This window comes from Hirundo rustica, chromosome 30 (assembly GCF_015227805.2).
Source record: "Hirundo rustica isolate bHirRus1 chromosome 30, bHirRus1.pri.v3, whole genome shotgun sequence".
In the NCBI taxonomy this organism is placed as follows: Eukaryota; Metazoa; Chordata; class Aves; order Passeriformes; family Hirundinidae; genus Hirundo; species Hirundo rustica.
Genome location: NC_053479.1, coordinates 905,813 through 933,105, shown reverse-complemented (window position 1 = coordinate 933,105; position 27,293 = coordinate 905,813). Strand labels below are relative to the sequence as shown.

The 27,293-nt window shown below is 64.0% G+C and overlaps 4 protein-coding genes across 5 annotated transcripts; 2 read left to right on the top strand and 2 right to left on the bottom strand.

Annotated features, from left to right (window-relative positions):
- Positions 1–274: 274 nt before the first annotated feature.
- On the bottom strand, positions 275–6,412 carry CDK2 (cyclin dependent kinase 2). Of its 2 annotated transcripts, none has more exons than XM_040088469.2 (7): positions 6,216–6,412; positions 6,050–6,127; positions 5,210–5,330; positions 4,341–4,511; positions 3,602–3,703; positions 1,458–1,661; positions 275–596 (listed from the first exon to the last, which is right to left on the bottom strand). In XM_040088469.2, the coding sequence occupies exons 1-7, from the start codon at positions 6,329–6,331 to the stop codon at positions 492–494; spliced, it is 897 nt and encodes a 298-aa protein (XP_039944403.1). In that variant the 5' UTR covers positions 6,332–6,412; the 3' UTR covers positions 275–491. The 2 variants fall into 2 exon arrangements, with proteins under 2 accessions (XP_039944403.1, XP_039944404.1); XM_040088470.2 differs by having other exon boundaries at positions 4,341–4,487.
- A 2,434-nt stretch (positions 6,413–8,846) lies between these two features.
- PMEL (premelanosome protein) lies at positions 8,847–16,262 on the top strand. The gene is made up of 12 exons (XM_040088338.2): positions 8,847–8,910; positions 10,404–10,523; positions 10,623–10,769; positions 11,233–11,358; positions 11,868–12,029; positions 12,590–12,949; positions 13,265–13,531; positions 13,669–14,283; positions 14,375–14,459; positions 14,544–14,746; positions 15,398–15,485; positions 16,100–16,262. Exons 1-12 carry the CDS (start codon positions 8,847–8,849, stop codon positions 16,260–16,262), a joined length of 2,400 nt encoding a protein of 799 aa, XP_039944272.1.
- A 761-nt stretch (positions 16,263–17,023) lies between these two features.
- PYM1 (PYM homolog 1, exon junction complex associated factor) lies at positions 17,024–19,391 on the top strand. Its single transcript, XM_058423791.1, has 3 exons — positions 17,024–17,121; positions 18,248–18,341; positions 18,815–19,391. The coding sequence occupies exons 1-3, from the start codon at positions 17,091–17,093 to the stop codon at positions 19,389–19,391; spliced, it is 702 nt and encodes a 233-aa protein (XP_058279774.1). The 5' UTR covers positions 17,024–17,090.
- A 1,910-nt stretch (positions 19,392–21,301) lies between these two features.
- LOC120764486 (zinc finger protein 787-like) lies at positions 21,302–25,501 on the bottom strand. The gene is made up of 4 exons (XM_040088473.2): positions 25,432–25,501; positions 24,337–24,394; positions 23,870–23,962; positions 21,302–22,997 (listed from the first exon to the last, which is right to left on the bottom strand). The coding sequence occupies exons 3-4, from the start codon at positions 23,943–23,945 to the stop codon at positions 22,282–22,284; spliced, it is 792 nt and encodes a 263-aa protein (XP_039944407.1). The 5' UTR covers positions 23,946–23,962; positions 24,337–24,394; positions 25,432–25,501; the 3' UTR covers positions 21,302–22,281.
- Between the last annotated feature and the right edge of the window lie 1,792 nt (positions 25,502–27,293).

The window sequence follows — 27,293 nt, the reverse complement described above, 5'->3', positions numbered from 1 at the left end:
GTGATGTGGGCGTGGCCAGAAAGAGGCGTGGCTCGTCTCGAGGGGCGTGGCCTGAGGCGCCACGGTGGGGGGGGTGGGGGACATTGGGGGGAGGTTTGGGGACATTTTGGGGTTCTGGGTAATTTGAGGGGGGTCTTGGGGACATTCTGGGGGTGTCGAGGTGACAGGCCAGCCCCAGAGGTGACAATGACACACTGCTCCCCCCTGCCACACACCCCCCCCCCCCCAAAATAAATAAAGCAGACAGGAAATTTTATTACAAAATTTTGCAGAAATTACCAAAAAAATTCCGCTCCAAAAACCGCGCGGGGGGCCGGGGACAAAGTGACATCGAGGAGGTGGCATTTGAGGGGGGCAGGAGAAGGGGAGAGCCTGTAAGTGCTGGGGGGGTGGCCTTGGAACCCCCCCCGGGGACATTTGGGGACGTTTTTGAGGAGTTTTAGGGACATTTTGGGGTCAGTTCGAGGGATTTGGGGGTGATTTTTGGGGGGTCAGAGGCGCAGGTGGGGGACAGCTCTGGTGACGTCGCGGAAGAAGGGGTGGCCCAGGGCGGCCTTGGCAGAGATTCGCTTGTTGGGGTCGTAGTGCAGCATTTGCTGGGGAGAAAAAAACGGGAAAATGGGAAAAACTGGAGGGAAAAGGGGGAAAATGGGGAAAAACGGGGAAAAAAACGGGGGGGAAAGGGGGAAAAATCAGAGAAAAGTGGGGGGAAAAAGCAGGAAAAAGTGGGGAAAATCAGGGAAAAGTAGGGGGAAATCGGGGAAAAGGTGGGGGGAAAAGTGGGAAAAAAAGTGGGATAAAATCAGGGAAAAGTGGGGAAAAAATCAGGACAAAGTAGGGGAAAAAATCAAGAAAAAAGTGCGGAAAAAATCAGGAAAAGGTGGGGAAAAATATCAGGACAAAAGTGGGATAAAATCAGGGGAAAGTGGGGGAAAATCAGGAAAAAGGGGGAAAAAAAGAGGGAAGAATGGGGGGAAAATGGGAAAAAATTGAGGAAAAAATCAGGGAAAAGTGGGAGGAAAATCAGGGAAAAGTGGGGGGGAAAAAAAACAGAAAAGGTGGGAAAATAGGGCAAAAAAAGGGAAAAAAGTGAGAAAAAAATCAGGGAAAAGTGGGGACAATCAGGGAAAAGGTGGAAAAATCAGGGAAAAGTGGGGGAAAATCAGGGAAAGGGGGGGGAAATCAGGGAAAAGCGGGGAAAAATCAGGGAAAAGTGGGGGAAAAATCAGGAAAAATGGGAAAAAAAGGGGGAATGGGGGAAAAAAATCAGGGAAAAGTTGGGGAAAATCAGGGAAAAGTGGGGAAAAGTCAAGGAAAAGGTGGAAAAATCAGGAAAAAGTGGGGAAAAATCAGGAAAAAGTGGGGAAAAATCAGGGTCAAGTGGGGGAAAATCGGGAAATTTTGGGGAAAAAAATCAGGGAGAAGCGGGGCAAACTGCGGGCAGAGCGCGCCCTCACCGCCAGCAGCTTGCGGCCCTCGTCGTCCAGCGGCGGCAGCACCTTGGCCAGGTCCTGGCGCGCCCAGCGCGGGAAGGTGGCTTTGTAATCGGGCAGCGCCGACACCCCCGGCCAGGCGGCCTCGTCCGGCGTGCCCAGCGTGCGGAAAATGCGGAACAGCTGGTCGATCTCGGAGTCACCGGGGAACAGGGCGCGGCGCGTGATCTGCGGGGACACGGGGGCGTTGGGGACACTGGGGACATTGGGACATTGGGGACATCGCTGGGACACTGGGGACATTGGGGACACAGGGACATTGGGGACACAGGGACATTGGGGACAGAGGGACACTGGGGACACTGGGACATTGGGGACATCAGTGGGACATTGGGGACATCACTGGGACATTGGGGACACTGGGGACACAGGGACATTGGGGACAGTGTGGAACAGCTGATCGATCTCGGAGTCACCGGGGAACAGGGCGCGGCGCGTGATCTGCGGGGACACGGCGGCGTTGGGGACATTGGGGACATCGCTGGGACACTGGGGACATTGGGGACATCGCTGGGACACTGGGGACATTGGGGCACAGGGACATTGGAGACATTGGGGACACAGGGACATTGGGGACATTGGGGACACTGGGGACACTGGGGACAGTGGGGACATTGGGGACATCGCTGGGACACTGGGACATTGGGGACATTGGGGACACAGGGACATTGGGGACATCACTGGGACACTGGGACATTGGGGACATTGGGGACACTGGGACATTGGGGACATTGGGGACACTGGGACATTGGGGACACTGGGACATTGGGGACATCGCTGGGACACCGGGGACATTGGGGACATTGGGGACACAGGGACATTGGGGACATTGGGGACATTGGGGACACTGGGACATTGGGGACATCGCTGGGACACCGGGGACATTGGGGACATTGGGGACACAGGGACATTGGGAACATCACAGGGACGTTGGGGACATCACAGGGAACACTCATAGGGGTCAGGGGACATGAGGACATGGGGGACATCACCGGGACATCACAGAGACATTGGGGACATCACTGGGACATTGGGGACATCACAGGGACACCACAGAGGCATTGGGGACACAGAGACACTGGGGACACTCACAGGGGACACAGGGATTGATCTCGGAGTCACCCGGGAGCAGAGCCCCGTGAGTGACCTGGGGGGACACTGGGGACATCACCGGGCTCAGGGGGACACAGGGGACACCCCCGGGGGGGTCTGGGGACACAGGGGACACCCCCAGAGGGATTTGGGGACACCCAAGGGACACCTGAGCCCCCCTCGGGCACATCCTGGGGGACCCCAAAGCCACCCGTGGGGGGCTGGGGACATCCTGGCCACCCCCAAAGGACCCTGGTGCCACCCTGGGGGGGGTCAGGGGTCACCCCGGGGTCCCCAATCCCGCCCTGTCCCCTCCCCCGCCCCGTGAGCCCCTCGTGACCCCCCCTCGTGACCCCCCCGGACGCTGCGGTCACCCCGGGTGACGTGGGGGGGTCACATGATGTCCCCTCCCCGCCCCGCCCCGCGCCCCCACAATGTCCCTTTGTTCCCAGGGTGCCACCGCTGACGTCACCGCGGGGTCACCCCGGGGGGTGGGGACACCCAGGACACACCCAGGGGACCCCGGTGTCACCTGAGGGGGGTCTGGGGACACCCAGGGGACCCCGGTGTCACCCCAAGGTGGCTCTGGGGACCTGTCTGTCACCCTGGGGACTCCCTGGACACATCCCAGGGGACGTCAGTGTCACCTTAAACAGGGTCTAGGGACAGTCCGGGCCCATCCCAGGTGTCCCCAGTGTCACCCTGGGGCAGTGACACCCTGAGGGACCCCGGTGCCACCTCCAGGAGGTTTAGGGACACTCTGGGGAAGTGCAAAGGGACGCTGGTGTCACCTCTAGGTGACCCTGGGGACCTGCATGTCACCCTGGGGACCCCAATGATGTCCTCAAGTGTCACCCATCGTCTCGCAGCCCAGGCTCCGGATGTCCCCAGTGTCCCCAGTGTCCCCCCAATGTCCCCAATGTCCCCAGTGTCCCCAAGTGTCCCCAATGTCCCCAGTGTGCCCCCAATGTCCCCAGTGTCCCCCCAATGTCCCCGGTGTCCCCAAGTGTCCCCACCATCTCGGCGAAGATGCAGCCCAGGCTCCAGATGTCCACAGCTGTGCTGTAATATTTGCATCCCAGCAGGATCTCGGGGGCTCGGTACCACAGGGTCACCACCTGAGGGGACATTGGGGACCTTGGGGACATCACCAGTGACAGGACACCCAGAGGTGCCACAGGGGCACTGTCAGGGACAGCGTGTGCATGTCCCCAAATGTCCCCCAAAACCCCCAAACCTCGTGGGTGTAGGTTCACGCAGGGACCCTGAAGGGGTTCTGAGCCCCACAAACACCACAAATCCCCCCCCAAACCCCCCAAAAACCCCCACAAATCCTTCCTCCAAACCCCCAAAATCCCCCCAAACCCCACAAATCCCCCCCAAACCCCCCAAAATCCCCCCAAACCCCACAAATCCCTCCCCAAACCCCCCAAAAACCCCCCCAAACCCCCCAAAAACCACCCCAAACCCCCAAAATCCCCCCAAACCCCACAAATCCCTCCCCAAACCCCCCAAAAACCCCCCCAAACCCCACAAATCCCTCCCCAAACCCCCCAAAACCCCCCCCAAAATCCCCCCCAAACCCCACACCTCGTGCGTGTACGTTCACGTGAGGATCCTGAAGGGGTTCTGAGCCCTCCAAACCCCCCCAAATCCCCTCCAAACCCCACAACATCCCCTCCAAACCCCACACCTCGTGGGTGTAGGTTCACGCAGGGATCCTGAAGGGGTTCTTAGCCCCCCCAAGCCCCCCACCTCGTGCGTGTAGGTCCTGACGGGCACCCCGAAGGCGCGGGCCAGCCCGAAGTCGGCCAGCTTGATGGAGCCCTCGGCGTTGATGAGCAGGTTCTGCGGCTTGAGGTCGCGGTGCAGCACGCGGTGAGCGTGGCAGAACGCCAGGCCCTGCAGCAGCTGGAACAGGTAACTCTGGGGACACCGGGGACACCGCCGTCACACCCCCGAGACACCCCCAAAATGGGGGCTGGGGGCTGCTCAGGGGGTCCCTGAACCCCCCTAGGGTGACACTGGGGTCCCCAGGAGGTCTCTAAACCTCCCTAGGGTGACATTGGGGTACCCAGGGTGTCCCCAAACCCCCCTAGGGTGACATTGGGGTACCCAGGGTGTCCCTAAACCTCCCTAGGGTGACATTGGGGTACCCAGGGTGTCCCTAAACCCTCCTAGAGTGACATTGGGGTACCCAGGGTGTCCCTAAACCTCCCTAGGGTGACATTGGGGTACCCAAGGTGTCCCTAAACCTCCCTAGGGTGACATTGGGGTACCCAGGAGGTCTCTAAACCTCCCTAGGGTGACATTGGGGTACCCAGGATGTCCCTAAACCCCCCTAGAGTGACATTGGGGTACCCAGGGTGTCCCTAAACCCCCCTAGAGTGACATTGGGGTACCCAGGACATGCCCAGAAGGACCCCAAACACACCTAAGGTGACATTGGTGTCCTTGGGGACATTCAGGGTGTCCCCAAACCTCTCCAGGATGTGCCCAGAGTCCCCTCAAGACAATTCAGGGACCCCCTGGACACCCCAGTGTCCCCTCAGGAGGGTTTGGTGACACACTCTGAGGGGGTTCAGTGTCCCCACAGTGTCCCCCCCCGGGGGTCCAGGGCCCACCTTGATGAGGGGCAGCGCGATCCCGCTGAGGGACGAGGAGTCCATGAACTTCTTGAGGTCCTGGTGCAGGAACTCGAACACCAGGTACAGCTTGTTCTCCGTGTGGATGACATCCAGCAGCCTGGGGGACACGGGGACAGCTTTGGGGACACAGCCTGGGACACGGGGACAGCTCTGGGGACACAGACACAGCTTGGGGACATAGCCTGGGACATGGGGACAGCCCTGGGACACAGCCCTGGGACATGGCGACAGCTTTGGGACATGGAGGACACCACAGACCTGGGGGTCCCATGGCCACAGGGACGCCACAGGGACTGGCATGGCCATGGGGCTGTCACCACCATGGGGACATCACAGCCATGGGGACACCATGGCCATGGGGCTGTCACCACCATGGGGACATTGCAGCCATGGGGACATCACAGCCATGGGGACACTGCGGCCATGGGGCTGTCACCATGGTCATGAGGCTGTCACCACCATGGGGACACTGCAGCCATGGGGACATCACGGCCATGGGGACACCATGGCCATGGGGCTGTCACCACCATGGGGACATTGCAGCCATGGGGACATCACAGCCATGGGGACACCATGGCCATGGGGCTGTCACCACCATGGGGACACTGTAACCATGGGGACATCACAGCCATGGGGACATCGCAGCCATGGGGACATCAAAGTGTCCCCAAGCGACCACACGACCTGGCATGGTCACAACACACCCCTGGTCACAGGAGACTCCCCAGGACCCCCCAAAGCCCCCCAGGACCCTCCTGGGACCCCCCCTCTCGGTCCCATGTCCCCCCCATGTCCCCCCCAGGACCCCCCACTCACTTGACGATGTTGGGGTGGTTGAGCTCCTTGAGCAGGGAGATCTCCCTGATGGCCGTGCTGGGGACACCCTCGGTCTCCCTGCGGTGACAATTTTGGTGAGGGGGGGGGTGTGTGTGAACCCCGGGGACCCCCCCGGAGACCCCCGGGACCCCCCCCCCCCACTCACGTGTCCAGGCGGATCTTCTTAAGTGCCACCACCTCTCCTGTCACCTTGTTGCGGGCCTTGTAGACCACGCCGTAGGTGCCCTCGCCGATCTTCTCCACCTTCTGGAAGTTCTCCATGGAGGGGACACGGGGGGCGACACCGGGGGGACCCCGGGGTGGGGGAAGCGAGGGGACACCGGGAAGGGGCGACAGGGGGTGGCGCCGGGCTCGGGGTGGTGGCCCGGGGGGGTGTCACCAGGGGTGGGGGGGGTGAGGGTGGGGCTCCGGGGGTGTCCCCGGTTGGTGGCCGGGGGTGTCCCGGGGGTCCCCGGGGGGGGGTTCTGGGTGTCCCCGGAGGTGGTGGGTGGTCCCGAGGGGCGATATCCGGGGTGGGGCTCCGGGGTCGTCCCCGGGGTGTCCCGGGGGTGTCCTCAGAGGGCCGGGGGTGTCCCGGGGAGGTCCCGGGGGGGGTCCTGGGGGGTCCCCGGGGGTCCCTGGGGGTCCCGAGCGCGGTCGCCGCGTCCCCCCCGGCCCGCGCCGCTTCCCGCCTTTCCGCCGGCCACGCCCACCGCGCCGCCGCTCATTGGCGGAGCGCGCCGTGACGTCAGCGGCGACGCGGGAGATCCCTTAAAGGGATATTGACACTACCGGGAACGGCGGCGGGGATTGGAAACGGGACACTGGGGACAGGGACCGGGGATTGGAAACGGGACAGGGACCGGGGATTGGAAACGGGACACTGGGGACAGGGACCGGGGATTGGAAACGGGACACTGGGGAAGGGACCGGGGATTGGAAACGGGACACTGGGGACAGGGACCGGGGATTGGAAACGGGACACTGGGGACACTGGGGACACTGGGGACAGGGACCGGGGATTGGAAACGGGACACTGGGGACAGGGACCGGGGATTGGAAACGGGACACTGGGGACAGGGACCGGGGATTGGAAACGGGACACTGGGGACAGGGACCGGGGATTGGAAACGGGACATTGGGGACAGGGACCGGGGATTGGAAACGGGACATTGGGGACAGGGACCGGGGATTGGAAACGGGACATTGGGGACAGGGACCGGGGATTGGAAACGGGACATTGGGGACAGGGACCGGGGATTGGAAACGGGACAGGGACCGGGGATTGGAAACGGGACACTGGGGACAGGGACCGGGGATTGGAAACGGGACATTGGGGACAGGGACCGGGGATTGGAAACGGGACACTGGGGACAGGGACCGGGGATTGGAAACGGGACATTGGGGACAGGGACCGGGGATTGGAAACGGGACACTGGGGACAGGGACCGGGGATTGGAAACGGGACACTGGGGACACTGGGGACACTGGGGACACGGACACGGGATTGGAGCAGTGACAGGGACCCGGCCCGGGGACTGGAGCAGGGACCGGGATTGGGATCAGGACCGGGAGCTGGAATCGGGACAAGGACAGGGACCAGAACCGGGGATTGGAATGGGGACCGGGACCGGGACCGGGGATCGGGATCGGGATCGGGATGAGGATGGGACCCGGGTCAGGACCGGACACCGCAGGCTCCCGCCGGGATGCTCGGCCGGTGGCCGGACCGCAACCGGACACACGGGGGTCACGGGGAGCGGCCCCGGGGCACACACGGGGGTCACGGGGCTCGGCGGGGGTCACGGGGCTCGGCGCACACGCGGGAACCGGGACGGCCCCGGGGGGACGCGAACACGTCCAGAGCAGGAAAGATCGGGGACCCCCCGTGTCACCCACCGGGATCGGGGACCCCCCGTGTCATCGGGGACCCCCCGTGTCACCCACCGAGATCGGGGATCCCCCGTGTCACCCACGGGGATCGGAGACCCCTGCGTCACCCACCGAGATCGGGGTCCTCCTGTGTCATCGGGGACCCCCCGTGTCATCGGGGACCCCCGTGTCACCCACCGGGATCGGGGACCCCCCGTGTCACTCACCGAGATCGGGGTCCCCCTGTGTCATCGGGGTCTCCTCGTGTCACTCACCAGGATCGGGGACCCCCGTGTGGACAAGTTCGGGGTCCCCTCCGTGTGTCACCCAAAGGGACTGAGGTCCCCCCGTGTCACCCTCCAGGATTGGGGTCCCCCCGTGCCATCGGGGTCCTCGTGTGCAATCGAGGTCCCCCTCTGTGTCCCCCCGGGGTCCCCCTTTGTCACCCACCAGGACTGGGGTCCCCCTGTGTAATCGGGGTCCCCCCGTGCCATCGGGGTCCCCCCGGTGTCACCCCCGGGCTCGGGGTCCCCCATAAGTGACAACCGGGGGGTCAGGACTATGACCCCCCCTCCCCCGCTGTCCCCCCACGGGTGTCACCCCCCTCTCTGGGGGTCCCCAAACCCGCCCCCCTGGGGTCTCCACCCGCCGGGATCGGGGGGCAGCCCCCCAAAACCCCCCCCCTCGAGCTGAGGGGGGGGTCCCCGTGTCCCCACCCCCCCTCCCCCGGGGCAGGGCCGGACCGTGTGACCGGGGGGGGGGGTGGGCCCACGTGGGACCCGAGGGGGGGGGTGCGGCCGTGGCGCCCCCCCTTTTTTGGGGGGTGGGGTCATGCAAATGAGAGCCCCTTTTTCTGTCCCCGTCCCCGTCCCCTGCGCCTCTACCCCGGCCGTGCCCGAGCGTGGGGGGAGACATCGCGGGGACCATGAGGGGGCTCGGGGCCATCGCGGTTTTGGGGACGCTCCTGCTCCTGGCCGAGGCTCAGCGGCGTAAGTGGGGTCTTTTGGGGGGGTCCCAGAGCCCGATCCTTTAGGGGTTTTGGGGTGCAGAGCCCCCCACTCGAAGCTAAATCCTTCACCGGAGCTGGGTTGTACCCCAAAAATCCCCCTGGGGGTGGTTGTGGGGTCCTGGGGGGCGGGTGTGGGGTGAGTGTGGGGGACTCGGGGGGTCGCCGTCCCGCTGGAAATGGGGGGCACTCTGCCCCGCTGTCCCCAAAAAGGGGGGGACCCCGTTTTTTGAGTGGGGGGCGAAGTGGCAGCCCCGTGTGAAGGGGGGGAGTGGGGGGGCCCTGAGAGACCCCCGAGAGTGACAGGGACATGGGGGACCCTTGGGAGTGGGGGGACAGGGGGGAGGTGGCAGTGTCCTGAGAGTGGGGGACCCTTGGGACCGCTGAGAATGAGGGGACGGGGGGGGACCTGAGAGACTCCCGAGAGTGACAGGGACACAGGGGACCCTTGGGAGTGGGGGGACAGGGGGGCACCTGAGAGACCCCTGAGGGTGGGGAACCCTTGGGACCCCTGAGAGTGAGGGGACGGGGGGGGACCTGGCAGCGTCCTGAGGGTGACAGAGACACGGGGCGACCCTCGGGCCCCCTGGCAATGAGGTGACATAGAGGGGACCTTACACCGCCCCGAAAAACGGGGGACACGAAGGCGACTTTGCAGCCCCCCGAGCCCGGGGGCACACGGGGGGTGCCCGCCCTGCCCTGCCCTGCCCTGCCCCGTCCCGTCCCGGCTGGGCCCGGCTCAGCTGAGCGTCACATGAAAGAGCTTTGGGGCGCCATGTGATGGCTTTGCCCCGCGCGTGGCTTGGCCCGAGCTCCGTCACGCGGCCCCCGGGGTCCCCCCCGGGGTCCCCCCAAAGGTCGGGACGCCCCCAGGGCTGGGGGTGCTGGGGTTGGCAGCCCCCCTGGCTGAGGGGGATGTGGGGAGACGTTTCGGTCCTGGGGGAGTGTTGGGGACATGGGGACCTCACAGACCCCTGAGAGTGGGGGGACACTGGGGACGTGGGGGACACGAGGGACCTGGAAATGCCCTCAAAATGGGGACATGGGGGACATGGAAATGATCTGAGGGTGGGGGGACACGGGGGACCTCACAGACCCCTGAGAGTGGGGGGACATTGGGGACGTGGGGGACACAAGGGACCTGGCAGTGCCCTGAGAGTGGGGGAACATGGGGGGACCTGGAGATGCCCTCGAAATGGGGGACATGGAAACGATCGGAGGGTGGGGGACAAGGGGGACACGTGTGGACCTGAAGATGCCCTTGAAATGGGGACACGGGGGACACGGAAATGATCTGCGGGTGGGGGGACACGGGGGACCTCCCAGACCCCTGAGAGTTGGGGACGCGTGGGACCCTCCAGCCCCAGTGAGGTGGGGACGTGGAGGGATGTGACAGAGCCCTGAGAATGGGGGACACGAGGGACCCTCCGTGCCCCTGACGTGTCCCTGTCCCTGTCCCTGTCGCTGTCCCCTCAGGAGCCGCTGGCCGGAGCCGTGGCCGGAGCCCGGCGTGGAGCGGGCGGCCGGCGCCGTTCCGCAGCTGGAACACGGGGCTCTACCAGCCCTGGCGCCAGGGGAACCGCGACTGCTGGCGAGGTGGGTGCCACCGGGACGAGGTGGGTGACACCGGGGCGAGGTGGGTGCCACCAGGGCACGGTGGGTGTCACCGCTGAACCCCTCGATGTCCCCGAGCAGGCGGCGACGTCACCTTCGACATCAGCAACGACGCTCCCACCATGGCGGGTGCCCAGGCCACCTTCTCCATCGCCCTGCGCTTCCCGGGCAACCAGACCGTGCTGCCCGACGGCCGCGTGGTGTGGGGCCAGAACTGCACTGTCAACGGTCAGCGACCCCGAAACCGCCCTGAAACCGCCCTCAAAACTGCCCTGAGCCCCCCCAAAACACCCAAAACCACCCTAAACCCCCTAAAAACGCACTGAAACCCCCCAAAACCTCCTAAAAATGCTCTGAAACACCCCCAAACCCCTCTGAATCCACCTCGAAACCATCCAAAACGGCCTCAAAACCACCCTAAAACCTCCCCAAACCATCCTAAAATCTCCCTAAACCACCCCAAACCTTCCCCAAATCCCCCAAAACTAGCCCAAAACCACCCCGAAATCCCCCCAACCCCCTAAACCCACACCAACCCCCCCTCAAACCCCTGAAAACCATCCTGAAACCACCCCAAAACCCCCTGGACCCCCTTAAAACCACCCCAAAACTCAACCAGGGCCCCCCCCCACCCTGCGTCCCTCACCCTCCGTGTCCCCACGGTGTCCCCTGACCCCGGGTGTCCCCACAGGCACGCGGGTGGCACAGGGGGACCCGGTGTTCCCGGAGCAGCCGGACGCCACCGGAGCCTTTCCCGACGGGCAGCCCATGCCCAGGGGCAAGCGGGGAAAGTTCGTCTACGTCTGGTGGACCTGGGGTGAGGACGGCACCGACGGACCCCGGAAACGGGCCGGGGGGTCCCCGAGGTGGCACTGACCCTGCTGTGGTGGCACTGACCCCAGTGTGGTGGCACTGACCTTGCTGTAGTGGCATTGACCGCGCTGAGGTGGCACTGACCCCACCGTGGTGTCCCTGTCCCTGTCCCGGTCCCCAGGGTGGCACTGGCGGGTGGTGGCTGGGCTCGGGGTGGCACTGACCCTGCCATGCTGTCTCTGTCCCTGTCCCTGTCCCTGTCCCCAGGGCGGTACTGGCAGGTGGTGGCTGGGCTCAGGGTGGCACTGACCCCACCATGGTGTCCCTGTCCCTGTCCCTGTCCCCAGGGCGGTACTGGCAGGTGGTGGCTGGGCTCAGGGTGGCACTGACCCCGCCATGCTGTCTCTGTCCCTCTCCCTGTCCCTGTCCCCAGGGCGGTACTGGCAGGTGGTGGCTGGGCTCAGGGTGGCACTGACCCCGCCATGCTGTCCCTGTCCCTGTCCCCGTCCCCAGGGCGGTACTGGCAGGTGGTGGACGGCGCGGCGTCGCAGCTGACGGTGGGCACGGCCGGGGTGCCCCTGGGCTCCTACACCATGGAGGTGGTCGTTTACCACTACCGGGGCCGCCAGAAGTTCATCCCCATCGGCCACGCCAGCACCCAGTTCAGCGTCACCGGTGGGTGGCACGGGGGGCACCGGGAAACGGGGGGTGGGAAATGGGGTGGGAAATGGGGTGGGAAATGGGGCGAGGGGTTTGGGGTGGGAAATGGGGTGGGAAATGGGGTGGGAAATGGGGCGAGGGGTTTGGGGTGGGAAATGGGGTGGTGGGCAGGGGGTGATGGGGTTGTGGGTGCACTGGGTGTGACACTGCAGGGGGCTTTGGGTGCGGGTGACACTGGGTGCAGGTGACAGTGGGTTTTTGGGCTGTAGGTGACACTGGCTATAGGTGACACAGGCAGTGGGTGACACTGGCTGCGGGTGACACTGGCTGTGGGTGACACTGGCTGTGGGTGACACTGGGTGCAGGTGACACTGGATTTTGGGGCTGTAGGTGACAGAGGCTGCAGGTGACACTGGCTCTGGGTGACACAGGCTGCAGGTGACACTGGCTGTGTGTGACAAACCCCGCGGTGTCACTGCGTGCCAGCCCTTCAGCCGCCAGCCCTGCCGGTGCCCGTGCCAACCGCTGTCCCTTTGCCCTCCCCGTGCCCCGCCGTCCCCGCCGCGTCCCCGCAGACCAGGTCCCGTTCGCCGTGGACGTGTCGCAGCTGCAGGACGCGGTGACGGGCGACGGGCGCTTCGTGCGGAACCGCGCCGTCTCGTTCACGGTGCGGCTGCACGACCCCAGCCGCTACCTGCGAGACGCCGACGTGTCCTACTCGTGGGACTTCGGGGACCAGAGCGGGACCCTCATCTCTCGCAGCGCCACCGTCACCCACACCTACCTGGACACCGGCACCTTCTCGGCCCGCCTGGTGCTCCAGGCCGCCATCCCCCTCAGCCCCTGCGGCCCCACGACCGCGCTGGCGCCTTCCGCGGGTCCCACGGCCACCACCGACGCCGGGGGACAGAGCACGGTGGCGGCGGCCACCACGGGTAAGGGAGGGGCGCTGGGGGAGCTTGGGGTGTCACCGGTGTCACCCCGCTCCCCAGAGCCACCCCACCCCAGGGCGTGTGTCCTCAGTGTCCCCTCACCTCGTGGTGTCACCAGTGTCCCCCCCTCCTCTACCCCACGGAGCCCCCAGGTTCCCCCCAACCCCCGGTTTGTCCCCCCAGTGTCACCTAAGGGGACACAGAGCACCCCCGACGCTGGAGCTGGGGTGGTCCCGGGGGGTCCCGGGTTGGGGGTGACCCCACCCCGGGTTCTGGGGGGGGGGTCGCTGGGGTGACCCCACCCCGCTCTCCCTGCAGCCTCCGGGGAGCCCGCGGAGCCCACGGGGGGTTCGGCGGCGGAGCCCTCGGACCCCGCCGTCACCGAGCCCTCCGTCCCCGCCATCACCGATCCCGCTGGCACCGCCGCCATCGAGCCCTCCGGCGCCGCTGCCACCGAGCTCTCGGCCGCCACCGCCACCGCCGCTGGCACCGCGGCCGTCGCCTCCTCCGCGCCCCTCGCTGTCGCCACGGAGGTCGGGGACACCTCGGTCACCGCGGCCCCCGCGGAGGGGACAGCGGCTGCAGGTGGGTGGGGAGGGGACACGACGGGGGTGTCCCCAAGGGCTCGGTGTCCCCAAGGGCTCGGTGTCCCCGAGGGCTCGGTGTCCCCAAGGCTCGGTGTCCCCTTGCCCTTGCCCAGCGTTTTCCGTGTGTCCCTGCAGATGCGGCGACAGACGGAGGCGTGGATGATGTCACAGCTGGGGCCACAGCTGTCGCAGCCACAGCTGGATCCGCCACAGCTGCTGCAGGCACAGCTGGATCCGCCACAGATGCGGCAGCCACAGCTGTCGCAGCCACAGCTGGATCTGCCACAGCTGTCGCAGCCACAGCTGGATCCGCCACAGATGCTGCAGCCACAGCTGGATCCGCCACAGATGCGGCAGCCACAGCTGTCGCAGCCACAGCTGGATCCGCCACAGATGCTGCAGCCACAGCTGGATCCGCCACAGATGCTGCAGCCACAGCTGCACCAGCCACAGCTGGATCTGCCCTCGATGCCACCGCTGCAGCCACGCTCGGTGTCACCGTGGGTGCCACCATAGAAGCCACCGCAGGAGCCACTGCAGTGTCCCTGGCTGCTGCCACAGCTGGAGCCACAGCTGGAGCCACAGCTGGAGCCACAGTTGGAGCCACAGCCGCAGCCACAGCTGGAGCCACAGCTGCCGCCACCACAGCCCAGCCGCTGGCACTGGTCAAGCGCCAGGCCCCGGCCGAGGACTCTCCCGGCTGCGTCCTGTACCGCTACGGCACCTTCTCCACGCAGCTGGACATCGTCCGTGAGTGCCGGGGGTGACCCGGGGGTGACCCTGGGGGTGACCCTGGGGGGGCTCCCGACCCCGCTGACCCCTCCTCCTCGCCACCCCGCAGAGGGCATCGAGAGCGTGGCCATCGTGCAGGTGCTGCCCGAGAGCGGCGGCAGCAGCGTGGAGCTGACGGTGACCTGCGAGGGCGGGTGAGCGGCGGCGACAGCGGGGACACGGGCGGGGACAGCGGCGGGGACAAACGCCGCGGTGCTGACGGCCGCGTGCCCCCGCAGGCTGCCCGAGGAGGTGTGCACGGTGGTGGCGGACGCCGAGTGCCGCACGGCCGAGGCGGAGTCGTGCTCGCCGGTGTCGCCGGCGCCGGGCTGCGAGCTGGTGCTGCGCCAGGACTTCAACCGCTCCGGCCTCTTCTGCCTCAACGTGTCCCTGGCCAACGGCAACGGGCTGGCCGTGGCCACCACCCGCGTGGCCGTGGGAGGTGCGACACGGGGAGGGCGATCCCGAGGGTCCCCTGGGTGGGGGTGAGCTGGGATTGTCCCCTTGGAGGTGACAGGGACAAGGTGACAGGGTCCTCAGGGTCCCCTGGGTGGGGGTGAGCTGGGATTGTCCCCTTGGAGGTGACAGGGACAAGGTGACAGGGTCCTCAGGGTCCCCTGGGTGGGGGTGAGCTGGGATTGTCCCCTTGGAGGTCACAGGGACAGGATGACATGGTCCCCGAGGGTCCCCTGGGTGGGGGTGAGCTGGGATTGTCCCCTTGGAGGTGACAGGGACACAGGGACTGGGTCCTGGGGGTCCCCTGGGTGGGATTGTCCCCTTGGAGGTGGCAGGGACAGGGTGACAGGGTCCTGAGGGTCCCCTGGGTGGGATTGTCCCCTTGGAGGTGACAGGGGACAGGGTCCTGAGGGTCCCCTGGGTGGGATTGTCCCCTTGGAGGTGACAGGGACAGGGTGACGGGGTCCCCAAGAGTCCCCGGCTGTGGCCACCTCACCGCATCAGAGGTGTGACACGGGGACAGGGAGGGCCCTCGAGGGTCCCTTGGGTGCGGCTGGGCTGTTCCTGCTCTGTCAGAGGTGGCACAGGGGTGTCCCCAAGGTCCCCCCGGGTGGCACTGAGCTGTCGCTGTCCCCAGGAGCCGCCCCCGCCGCCGGCAGGACCACGCTGTTCGTGGGGCTCGTGCTGGTGGCGGCCGCCCTGGGCACGGCGGCGTACACCTACAGGTGAGGGGACAGCGGGGACACTGGGGACACGAGGGGACACTGTGGGGACACAGGGGAGGAGGGTCAGGGGGTGAGGGGACAGCGGGGACACCGTGGGGACACGTGGGAGGGGGGTATGGGGACATTGGGGACATGAGGGGACACGTGGGGACACATGGAGTGGGGGCTCAGGGGGTGAGGGGACAGCAGGGACACACGGGGACACACGGAATGGGGATTCAGGGGGTGAGGGGACACTGGGGGGACATTATGGGGTGGGCTGGGGGACACTGGGGACACATCCCATGAGGCTTGGGGGGGCTTCTCCGCTCCCCGTGGGGTTGGGGACATCAGGGACACTCCCTGTAGGGTGAGGTGACACCTTGGGGTTGGGGACGCTCCCTAAGAATAGGGGACACTGGGGACACTTCCTACGGGGTGGAGGTGACACCGTGGGGTGGATGGGAGACACTGTGGGTGTTTTTGGGGTCCTTATGGGGTTGGGGACATCAAGGACACTCCCTCTGGCGGGGAGGTGACACGGTGGGCTGGAGGTGACACCGTGGGTTCGGGGACACCCCGTGGCACGGAGGTGACCCCGTGTCCCCCCCCGCCTCTCACCCGTGTCCCCCCAGACGAGTCAAGTACACGGCACTGTCCCCGGCGCCCCCCGCGCCCCCCGCCCGGCCCCGGGGGTGGCTGTCCCCAAGTGTCACCGTGCGCCGCCTGCTGCAGCGCACCCTGGGCGGGGCCCCGAGCGGCGAGAGCAGCCCCCTCCTCCGGGGTCACTCGGTCTAGGGACCCCCACCCCAAAAACAGACCCCCCAAAAAACCCCCAGGCACGGCCCGAGCCCCCAGAACCCCCCTGGAGCACGGGGAGGGGGACGACTTTGGGGACACGCGTGGTGGCCTCAGTGACACCGAGATTAAAGGCTCAGCTGTGCCCGAGGCTCTGGCTCCTTGTGTGATTTGGGGGGTCCTGGGTGGGTTTTGGGGGGGATTTAGAGGGGTCTCAGGGGAGTTTGGGGGAGTTTTAGGGGGTCCCGGGGGACTGTTGGGGGGATCTGAAAGGCTCTGGGGGGTCTGGGGGTGTCCTGGAGGGGTTTGGGGGATCCGGGGTGGATTTTGGGATGTTCTAGGGAGGGAGTTGGGGGTCTTGGGTGGGTTTTGGGGGGTCCCGGGTGGGTTTGGGGGGGTCTGGGGGTATCCGAGGAGGGCCCCAAGCAGCCCCCTCCTCTAGGGACCCCCCCCAAACCCAGCGGCTACACCCCCGAATTTACCTATTAATTAAAGATCTCTTTCGACCACGCTCTAATTTCCATATCTGTTGATGGCCACACCCCCTCCCTGCCCATGCCCCCAAATTTCCATATAAACGACCACACCCCTACTGACCACGCCCTCTAATTTCCATATCAGTGACCACGCCTCCCAATTGCCATAAAAATCCATTTGCTGCTTTTGGACACGCCTCTAATTTCCATACAAATCAATGACCACGCCCACTAATTTACATATATCAAAATGGCCGCTCCCCTTAATTTCCATAACCACGCCTCCAGCCTCGACCACGCCCCTGACGCTCTTGCGTCACTTCCGGGGCGGCCCCGCGGCGCGCGCGCAAAGATGGCGACGCCCTATGTGACGGACGAGACCGGTGAGCGCGGCGGGGCCCCGCGGGCCGGGGGCGGCTCCGGGACCCTCCGGGGGCTGCCCCGACCCCCCCACGGGACCCCCGCGACCCCTGCCCCGACCCGCGCGGGGGTCCCGGGGTGGGGAAGGGCCGAAGCGGGGTTTGAGGGGGGGGGCGCTGTTCCTGAGGGGGGGCCTGGGGGTCCCTCAGGGGGATTTGGGGGTCTCTGTGAGGGGGTTTGGGGTCTCTGAGCGGCGGGGGGTCTCGGGGTTGGGAAGGGCCTAAGGGAGGTTTGGGATGGGTAGGACCCCTGTGAGGGGTCTGGGGGGTGTTTGGGGAGGGGTCCTGGAGGCCCCCGGGAGGGTTTTGGGGTCTATGAGAGGGATTTGGGTTTGGGGAGGGGGCCCTGGGGTCTCTAGGGGGTCCTGGGGACGGTTGGGGTGGTCTCGTGGGGTGTACCAGGGTCCCTGAGCGTCCCCGAGCCCCCCTGGTGGCCCTGGGACTCCTTGGGGTGGCCCAAGGTCCCCCCGGTATCCGTCGGTCACCCCAGGGGTGTCCCCGTGGTGTCCATGGGTGTCCCCATGTCCCCCTGCTGTCCCTGGCTGTGTCGTGGAGCCCTGCTGGTGTCCACGGCTGACCCTGGGGGTGTCCCTGTGGTATCCCCATGTCCCCAGAGTGTCCCTGTGATGTCCATGGGTGTCCCCATGTCCCTGTGGTGTCTGTGGGGGTGTCTCTGTGTGCCCAGGATGTCCCCCTGGGTGTCCCCATGTCCCCCTGCTGCCTGTGGCGGTGTCCCCATGTCCTCAGAGTGTCCCTGGAGTATCCCCAGAACATCTTCATGGTGTCCCCATGGTGCCTGTGCGGGTGTCCCCATGGTGTCAATGGGTGTCCCCATGGTACCCATGGGGGTGTTCCCATGATGTCCCCATGGGTGTCCCCATGGTGTCCCCATGGTGTCAATGGCTGTCCCCACGCTGTCCCCATGGCAGTGTCCCCATGGTGTCAATGGCTGTCCCCATGGCAGTGTCCCCATGGTGTCCCCATGGCAGTGTCCCCACGCTGTCCCCACGCTGTCCCCACACTGTCCCCATGGTGTCCCCATGGCAGTGTCCCCACGCTGTCCCCACACTGTCCCCACGCTGTCCCCCAGGCAGGTACATCCCGTCCACGCAGCGGCCGGACGGGACCTGGCGGAAGCAGCGCCGGGTCAAGGAGGGCTACGTGCCCCAGGAGGAGGTGCCCGTGTGAGTGGGGGGCTCGGGGGGGTCCTGGGAGGGGTCCCCAGGGTGTGGGGAGGGGTCGGGTCCCATCCAGGCCTGGCTTTGGCTCCCCCAGACCCTCCCAGATCCCTCCTGTCCCCCTCCAGATCTCTCCTGTCTCCCCTCAAACCCCCTCCAGGACCCCCTAAGACCTCTCCTGTCCCTTCCAGGACCACCCCAGTACCCCCAAGACCCCTTCACGAAGCCCCCACAGACTTTCCCATCCCCTCCAAACCCCTCCAGGACCCTCCAAACCCCTCCTGTCCCACCCCAGGATCTCCCCAAATCCCTCCAGGACCCTTCCCATCCCCTCCAGATCCCTCCAGGACATCCCCAAACCCCTCCAGAACCCCCCCAAACTTCTCCACGACCCCTCCCCAGACTCTCCTATCCCCTCCAGGACCCTCCCCAAAACCCCTTCACCCCCTTTTTAAAATTATTTTCCTCTCCAACCACAGCTACGAGAACAAATACGTGAAATTCTTCAGGAGCAAACCCGAACTCCCACCTGGCTTAAACCCGGAGCCGAGCCCAGCAACCCCTCCGGGCCGGGCCGAGGGCTGCGAGCCCAGCCCGGCTTTATCCAAAACCGCCCGCAGGAACCTGAAACGCAAAGAGAAAAGGAAACAGCAGCAGGAAAAAGACCGGGAAAGCAACGACGGCGGGGACGGACTGAGCGCGGCGCTGGAAAAAATCGCTTTGGGAGGAGGAGGAGGAGGAGGAGGAAAAGAAAAAGAAGGAGGGGACAGCAACAAAGGCGGCGACAACGGAGGAGGAGGAGGAGGAGGAGGAGGAGGAGTGGGGACAGCGGGGGAGAAAAGCGTGGCCAATGCCGGGAATTGCGGCGATATTCCCGGGAATAATGAGAGGAGCCGGCGCATCAAGAGCCTGCGGAAGAAGCTGCGGCAGGTGGAGGAGCTGCGGCAGCGCCTGGAGGGAGGGGGGATCCCGCAGCCCACCAAGGAGCAGCTGGAGAAGTTGGGCAGGAGGAGAGCGCTGGAGGAGGAACTCAGGGGCTTGGAGCTGGACTCGTAATTTGGAGAGGGGCGGGGGGTGATTTTTTGGGGGGGGAAGGGAGGGGTTTGGGTTGGGGTTTTTTTGTGGGGTGTTTTGGTGGTTTTTTTGTGATTTTTTTTTTTTTTTTTTTTTTTTTTTTTAGTGTTTTCTTGTTATTTATTTTTGATTTTATTGATTTTTTTTGCTCTTTATTTTACTTATTGCTTTATTTTAGTTTATTTTATTTTTCGATTTTTTTTTCCTCCCCCCCCTTCAATTTCTATCAATCCTTTTACTTTCTCTTCATGATTTTATTTTTTTTTTCTTTTTTTTGTGGGGGGGAGGGTTCGGGTCCTTCACCCCGAGGTCGCTCACGGTTTTTAATGGGATTTAAAAATGGAGGGGGGGGGGTGGGAAAAAAACCCCAAACAAACAAACAAAAAAAAAACCACACAAAAAAAGGGGCCGTGCCCCCCCCCTCCCCGTGTCCCCCTCCCCTCTGTGTGTTGCAGTCCCCTTACCCCAATTTTTCTCCTTTTTGTCGGTTTTTTTTTTTGGAATTTGTCCTTTATTATTAAAAACGGTGGAGGAATAAAGGAGCAATGACCCAGCGGGGGGCGGGTCGGGTCAGGATTATTGGGAGACACCCCCCCCCCAAGGGGGAATTTGGGGAGGTCTGGGCGATTTGGGGGGGGACAGGGAGACCCCAGGAGAAGGGGAAACCCGCCCACAGAAGGAATTTGGGGGGAGCTGAGGGATTTTGGGGTCTCAGGAGGGCTAAAAATTGAAATTTGGGAGCCCTGGAACCCCGCCCCCCCCCGGGGGCAAAGTGGCGTCTGCCAGCACTCAAGATGGCGCCCGAGGGGCGGAAGTCACGTGATCCCACACTAAAGATGGCGGACAGGGTGGTGACAAAATGGCGGCGCGGAGGGAGCTCGCTGCTGAGGGAGGTCTGCCCGAGCCAGAGCCGGCCTGCGCCGCCCGACCCGCGCTTTCCTTGAGATTTCCCGAGGCGTCTGCGGATGTGGGGATGAGGGTGGGTTCGGGCAGCGCGGGGGCCGGCGCTGTGTTTTAGGAGGAGAAGCCGAACCCTCATCCAGCCCCTGGATGGCAACGCCGGCCCTTTTCCAACAAACCAATCTCAGCGCCCACCTCGAGTTTTAAAGTCGGTTCGGAGGTAGCCGGAGTCCTCGGGTTTGGCAGCTTTGTTCTGGGAGGAATCCTGCGCCGCTGGCAATTTTAGGAGGGTCCCCTCCGAGCTGCCAGGTGCCCCCATTCTCCCCCGACCCCTCCTCACTTTGGGGCCCCTTTATCCCCCCGATGTTCCCCTCGATCTCTCCCTGTTTCGTGCTGCAGATGATGGCACAGAAGCTGCGGCAGCTGACGGCGCCTCAGGGGTCCCGGTGTGCCAAAATTTAGCACCCCAGCCCAAAATCTTGTGTGTGGGGGGTCTGGTGGTGCAGCCCCCCCCCCCCAAATCCCAACACCCCCTTTCCCCGTTTTGTACCTGTCCCTGGAATAAAGGCGAGATGGCTCCGAGTGGGATCTGGGGGGGGTTGAGAGGAAGAATTTGGGGTGTGGGGGGACACTGCCACAGCTGCACGCACAGAATGCAGTGTCCCCCTTGCTGGTTTTGGGGGTCCCCCAATCCCCCTCCCCACTTATGTGGGATTTCTTTTGCCCCCTCCCACACTCTTCCCGGTTTTGGGACCCCCCTTCTTTGCCCCCCAAGATCCTTCTGTCCCTTTTGGTCTTTGCAGAGACTGAACCAGGACCCCCCCCAAATTTTCTCCCGGGGGCTTTTTGCTCCCTCCTCCAGGGATTTTTACTTTCCACCCCCCCAAAACCAACGCCCAGATCCCCCAAAACAACTTTATTCACAACCCAGCCCCGTCCATGCCCCCTCCCCACCCCACAGGGGCGTCCCGGTGTCACCTCCCGCCCCCGGGGGTCCCACCCTCGTGTCCCCCCCCGCCTTTTCCCCTATTTACACCTCTGGGATGTGGCACAGACACAGGGGGACAGTGAGGGGCACCGAGGGTGACACGGGGTGAACTTGGGGACATCAGCTCTGTGTCACTCTGTCCTGTCCATGTCCTGGTGCCCCCCCACTGTCTCCCAGCTTGGTGTCACCCCGTCCCCTCACCTGTGGCACAGCTTGTGTGACCCCAGCTCTGTCCTGCCCGTTAAACACTCCCCATGTCCCCTGGCGTGGTGGCACCGTGTCCCCACAGGGCACCAAGAGCAGAGGCTGCCAGAGCATTGTCCAACTGTCCTTGTGTCACTACGCTGCGGTGCCATTGTCCCCACATCGTCCCCTCAGAGCATGAAGAGCAGTCGGTGCCACTGTCCCCATGGGCGATGCCACTGTCCCCACAGACGGTGCCACTGTCCCCACATTGTCCCGTCAGGGCACAAAGAGCAGGCAGTGCCATTGTCCCCACACCATGCCACTGTCCCAATGTCCCCTCAGAGCACAAAGAGCAGGTGGTACCACTGTCCCCACATTGTCCCCTCAGGGCATGAAAAGCAGGTGGTGCCACTGTCCCCATGGGCCATGCCATTGTCCCCACAGCTGTGCCACTGTCCCCACGCTGTCCCCTCAGGGCACGAAGAGCAGGTGGTACCACTGTCCCATGGCTGTGCCACCGTCCCCACATGGTCCTCAGAGCACGAAGAGCGGGCGGTGCCGCTGTCCCCACGCTGTCCCTTCAGGGCACAAAGAGCGGGCGGTGCCATCATCCCCACGGCCGTGCCACTGTCCCCACACCGTGCCACTGTCCCCACGCTGTCCCCTCAGGGCACGAAGAGCAGGCCGTGCCACTGTCCCCACACTGTCCCCTCAGGGCACGAAGAGCGGGCGGTGCCACTGTCCCCGTGGGCCATGCCATTGTCCCCATGGCCGTGCCACTGTCCCCACGCTGTCCCCTCAGGGCACGAAGAGCGGGCGGTGCCCCCGGCGGTGCCTCCTGAGCGCGGCGCTCCGGGCGAAGCTCTCCCCGCACTCCACGCAGATCAGCGGCTCCTGCCCGTGGCCGCCCTCGCCGCCCTCGGGCCCCTCGGCCTCGCCCCCCGCCCGCGGCCCCTTCAGCGCCCTGGGGGTGCCGGCAGGGTGGGCGCAGCGCCGCGGCCGCGCCGCCCCGGGCCCGGCGTGGGTGCGCTGGTGCTTGATGAGGTTCTTGCTCTGCGTGAAGCTCTTGCCGCACTCGGCGCAGCCGTACGGGCGCTCGCCGGTGTGGATGCGCTGGTGCTGGATGAGGTTGGAGCTCCAGGAGAAGCTCTTGCCGCAGTGGCCGCACCTGTAGGGCTTCTCGCCGGTGTGGGTGCGGCGGTGCTGCACCAGGTGCGAGTTCTGCGAGAAGCTCTTGCCGCACTCGCCGCAGGTGCTGGGCCGCTCGCCCGTGTGCGTGCGCTGGTGCCGCAGCAGCTTGGACCAGTGGCTGAAGCTCTTGCCGCACTCGTTGCAGATGAAGGGGCGCTGGCGGCCGCCGCCCCGCCGTCCCCCGCCCTCCTCGGAGCCCCCCGGGGCCGGGCCGGGGGTGCCGCGGGGCGCGGGGGGCCGCAGGGGGCTGTGCGGGATCACCGTGCGGATGATCTCATGCGGCAGCACCTCGGCCTCGCCGTCGCTCACGATGCCGTCGTCGGCTGGCGGGGAGGGGGGCACGGGGAGGGGGTGAGAGCACAGAAGGGGTTGGGACCCCCGACCCAAATGTTTGGTGTGACCCCCGAAGGGGCTGGGACCCCGACATAGATGTTTATTGTGGCCCTAAAGTGGGCTGGGCCGGCTCCCTGAGTGGTTGTTGTGCCCTAAAAGGGTGCCTGGAGCCTTCCCAGTTTACCTGGAGCCTCCTCGAAATGTTCACTGTGACCCAAAAAGGGGCTGGACCCCTGTCCCAAATGTTCACTGTGACTCAAAAAGGGGCTGGGCACCCTCCCCAAATGTTCGTTGTGACCCAAAAAGGGGCTCGGAGCCCTCCCCAAATGTTCACTGTGACCCAAAAAGGGGTTGGACCCCTGCCCCAAATGTTCACTGTGACCCAGAAAGGGCTGCACCACTGATCAAATATTCGTGGTGATCCAAAAGGGGCTGGGACCCCCATCCCCAATGTTCACTGCACCCAAAAAGGAGGCGGGCACCCTCCCCAAATGCTCATTTTGTCCCAAAAAGGGGCTGGGCCCCCTCCTGGAGTATCTGGAGCCCCTCAGAAGTACCTGAAGGCCCCCAAAATTCCCCACACTCCCTTCTCGGAGGGTCTGGAACCCCCTCAGAAGTGTTTTGAGCCCCCCTCAAATGCCTCTAAGCCTTCTCCAGTGGTGTCTGGAGACCCCCAAAAGTGACTTGAACGCCCTCCCAAACACCTCTTACCCCCTTCTTGGTGCATCCGGAGCCCCCCAAATTTGCCCGCAGCTTCCACAAAAGTGTCTGGATACCCCTAAAATTTCCTGCACCCCCTTTCTGCATTACCCGGAGCCCCCCAACACACCCCCTTCCCCATTTTTGGGGTCCCCCCCCTCACCAATGAAGACCCTCCGGACCACGTCCCCCTCGTCCGAGTCCTGCAGCTCCACCACGTCTGGCTCGTCCTGCTCCATGGGGGCTCCCGGGGTGGCTGCGGTGTCAAGGGGGGACCCTGAGCACCCCAGAACCCCCACGGACCCCCCCCTGAGCTGAAGAAGCCCACTCCCCAGTCCCCCCAATTCCAAAGCATTGTTTACATCTTGGTTCCGGCTGTGCCCCCAGAGTTTCTCAGTGTGGCTCTAAAATCCTCCCTGCGACCCCAAATCCCTTTTTGCCCCCCTCAATTTCCCTGGACCCCACCTCCCAAACCCTTCAGGGTGATCCCAAATCCCTCTGTGGCCCCCTCAAATATCCCTGTTCCCCCCAAAATCCTTTTGTGTCCCCCGCCCCAAATCCTTCTCTGTGACCCCAAATCCCTTTGTGCCCCCCCCAAAATCACCCTGTACCCCTCAATTCCCCCCACACCTGCTCCTTTGGGGGTCTCGGTGGGTCCCGAAGCTGCTCCGGATTCAGTCCGCAAAATCTGGAGCGGAGGGGGATGGAGGGACACAGATGGGGGGGGAATCACAAAGAGCAGCTCACCCAGTGCCCCCCTAAATCACCCAGTGCCCCCCTAAATCACCCGGGGGCCCCCCAAATTACTCCCAGTCCCCCTCCCCCCTTTAATTTTGGGAAGAGGGCACAAAAGAATGACAGAGCCCCAAGAATCTTCCCCAAAATTCAGCCCCCCACCCCAAATCCAATACAGGGGGGGACTCCCAGGTTTGGGTTTTTTTGAGGGGTCCCCACTCTCCTGCTCCCCCTCCCAAAACGGTTCAAACACAGCCCCCCCCCCCAATCCAACATGGGGGTATCCCAAATTTCTCGGAGGGGGTCCCCATTCTCGTTCCCCCTTTCTGCCCCCCAAACCAGCACCTGATCCCTCCCCCGAGGCCCAAATCCATCTCCTCTCTCATCCCAAATCCCAGCTGCGGGGGATGATCTCCCAAATTTTTTTTTTGGCGGGGGGGGTCCCCACTCTCCTTTTTCCATCTTTTCCAATCCTAAAAACGGCGCCTCGTTTCCACCGCCTCACCCCCCCGGCTCCAATCCATCGTTCCCCTCCATCCCCTGGATATCCCCAGCTGGTGGCGAGGGTCTCCCAAATTTTTTTTTGTTTTTTTTTTTGGGGGGGGGTCCTGCTCTCTTCCCTCCCCTTTCCACCCCCAAACCCGCCGCTCATCCACATCCCCCCACCCGCCCCAAATCTTTTCCCTCCACCATCGCCTCTCCATCCCAAATCCAAAAAATCCAAACCCGGGGCTATCTCCAGCTTGGGGGGGGGGGGGGGAAGGGGAAATATTCTCCCAAATTTTTTGAGGAAGGATTCCCAGCCCAGCCCTTCGACGGCACTCCCTCGCCATCTCCTTCCCCCATCCCAAATCCAACATCATGGTATTCCAAACTGGGAGGGGGGGGGAGGAAATCTCCTATTATATTGGGGGGGGGGGGTCTCCTCCTTTTCCTCTCCCCCCCAAAAAACCGCCTTTCCCGCCCCTCCCTCCGCGCCCCCCGACTCACCTGGGCGGCTCGGCGGCTCGGGGGGTCCCGGCGGGGTTCCGGGGGGGCTCGGGGGCGGCTCCGGGGGTCCCGGCGGGCTCGGGGCTGCGGGGGCACGGCGGCGGGGGCGTCCCCCGGGCGTGAGGCGGGCGCGGGGCCGGGAACAGGAAGGTCCCGTCATCCCATTCCCCGCCGGATGCGCCACCGGGAAAAAAGCGGGGAGAAAAAAAAAAAAAAAGAAAAAAAAGAACGCTGGGAAAAGCGGGGGGGAAAAAAAAAACGAACCCAAAACACCAACCCTGGGAAAACGGGGATTTGGTCTAGGGAAAAAATAAAATAAAATAAAATAAAGGGCGGGTGCCGGCAGGGACACCCGCGAAACCCTCGGGTTTGAGTGACGGGGGGATTGGGAGAATTTCCCGAATTGTTTGGGGTTTTAGGGTTGTTTTCCGAGGGGGAAATGGATCGGGGCGGGAGGATGGGGGTGAACAGGGTGGGTTTGGGGGGGACTAAGGACAAGGGGCCCCCCAAAAAACTTCCCCCCCTTCCCCGTTCCTGCTTTGTGTAACGGCAGCGACGCGTTTCCTGCCCCCCCGGGAATTAAAAATGGTTGGAATTACGCAACGAGGGCGGAGGGGCTCGGCAGCGGCATCCAGGGATTCCGGGAACGGCGGGATCGTGGCTTCGGGGTGTCGCCTGCGCCCCCCGAAATCTCTGATTGACGCCCCCCCCCCTCCTCCTCCTCCCGAGGGTTTTATTGGGGGGTTTCCTGCCGCCCTCAGGAATCAAAAATGCTTGGAATTACACAATGATCGGGATCACGGGATCCCGAGATAGCGGGATTAGGGGGTAGCGGGATCGGGCTTTGGGGGTGATCCTTGTGTCCCCCAAGATTCCCCCTCGCGGGGGTCTGGGGGTGCATTTCTGCCCCCCCCCCCCGCCCCCCAATCCCCATCCCTACAATTAAAAATGGTTGGAATTGCACAATGAGGCCGGAGGGTTACACAGTGGCATGGAGGAATTTTGGGATCAGGTAATTGTAGGATTGAGGTTCTGGGGTGCCTCCTGCACCCTCCAAACTCCGAGACCCTACCCCCGATATTCTGGGGGGTGCTTTGCCTGCCTCCGCCCCCCAATTAAAAGCCGTTGGAATTACGCAACACGACTAAAGATTTGGCAGGATTTCGGGATTCTGGGAGCATGGAATGGCAGGATCAGGGGTTGGGGCGCACCCCCTGCGCCGCCTCAGATGTTCTGAAGATGTTTCCTGCGCCCGCCCAAGGATTAAAAATGGTTGGAGTTACACAACAAAGCCAGAGGATGGTGAGATTCCAGGATTGTGGGATTGCAGGACTGTGGTTTTGCGGTGCTCATCCTGCACCCCACACCCCCAGAGGGTTTGGGGGTGCTGGGCTGGGAGTAGGGGGTCCCCATCTCCTTCCCCCAGCCCAGGGAATGGTTCCTGGACGATGGGAAAAGCTCTGCATGGCATCACTGGGGGTAACCCCAAAATCTCAGCGGGACAACGTCGTCACCCTCCGGGCTGGTGTCCCCAAATCCGCACTGTGGGACGAGGCTGCTCGGGGACCTTTTATTGATGGCATCAGCGGATCTGTGTGCCCAAGTGCCAGGGTTCCCATCCTGGGGTCCCCATCCCTTGTCCTGGAGTCCCTGTCCCCACCCTGGGGTCCCCATCCTGTAGCGATGTATCCGAATAACTTAGGCCATTCTGTGCACCAGCCAAAAATGTTTGTAGATAATGAACCGCCCTCAGTCTCGTTTTCAGAGCTCTCAGGAATTCATCGAGGCTACTGAGACAACAACAGGACTAAAAATAAGAACCGAGAGCCTGAGAAACTGCATAAAATGCAAAACTTAAGTAG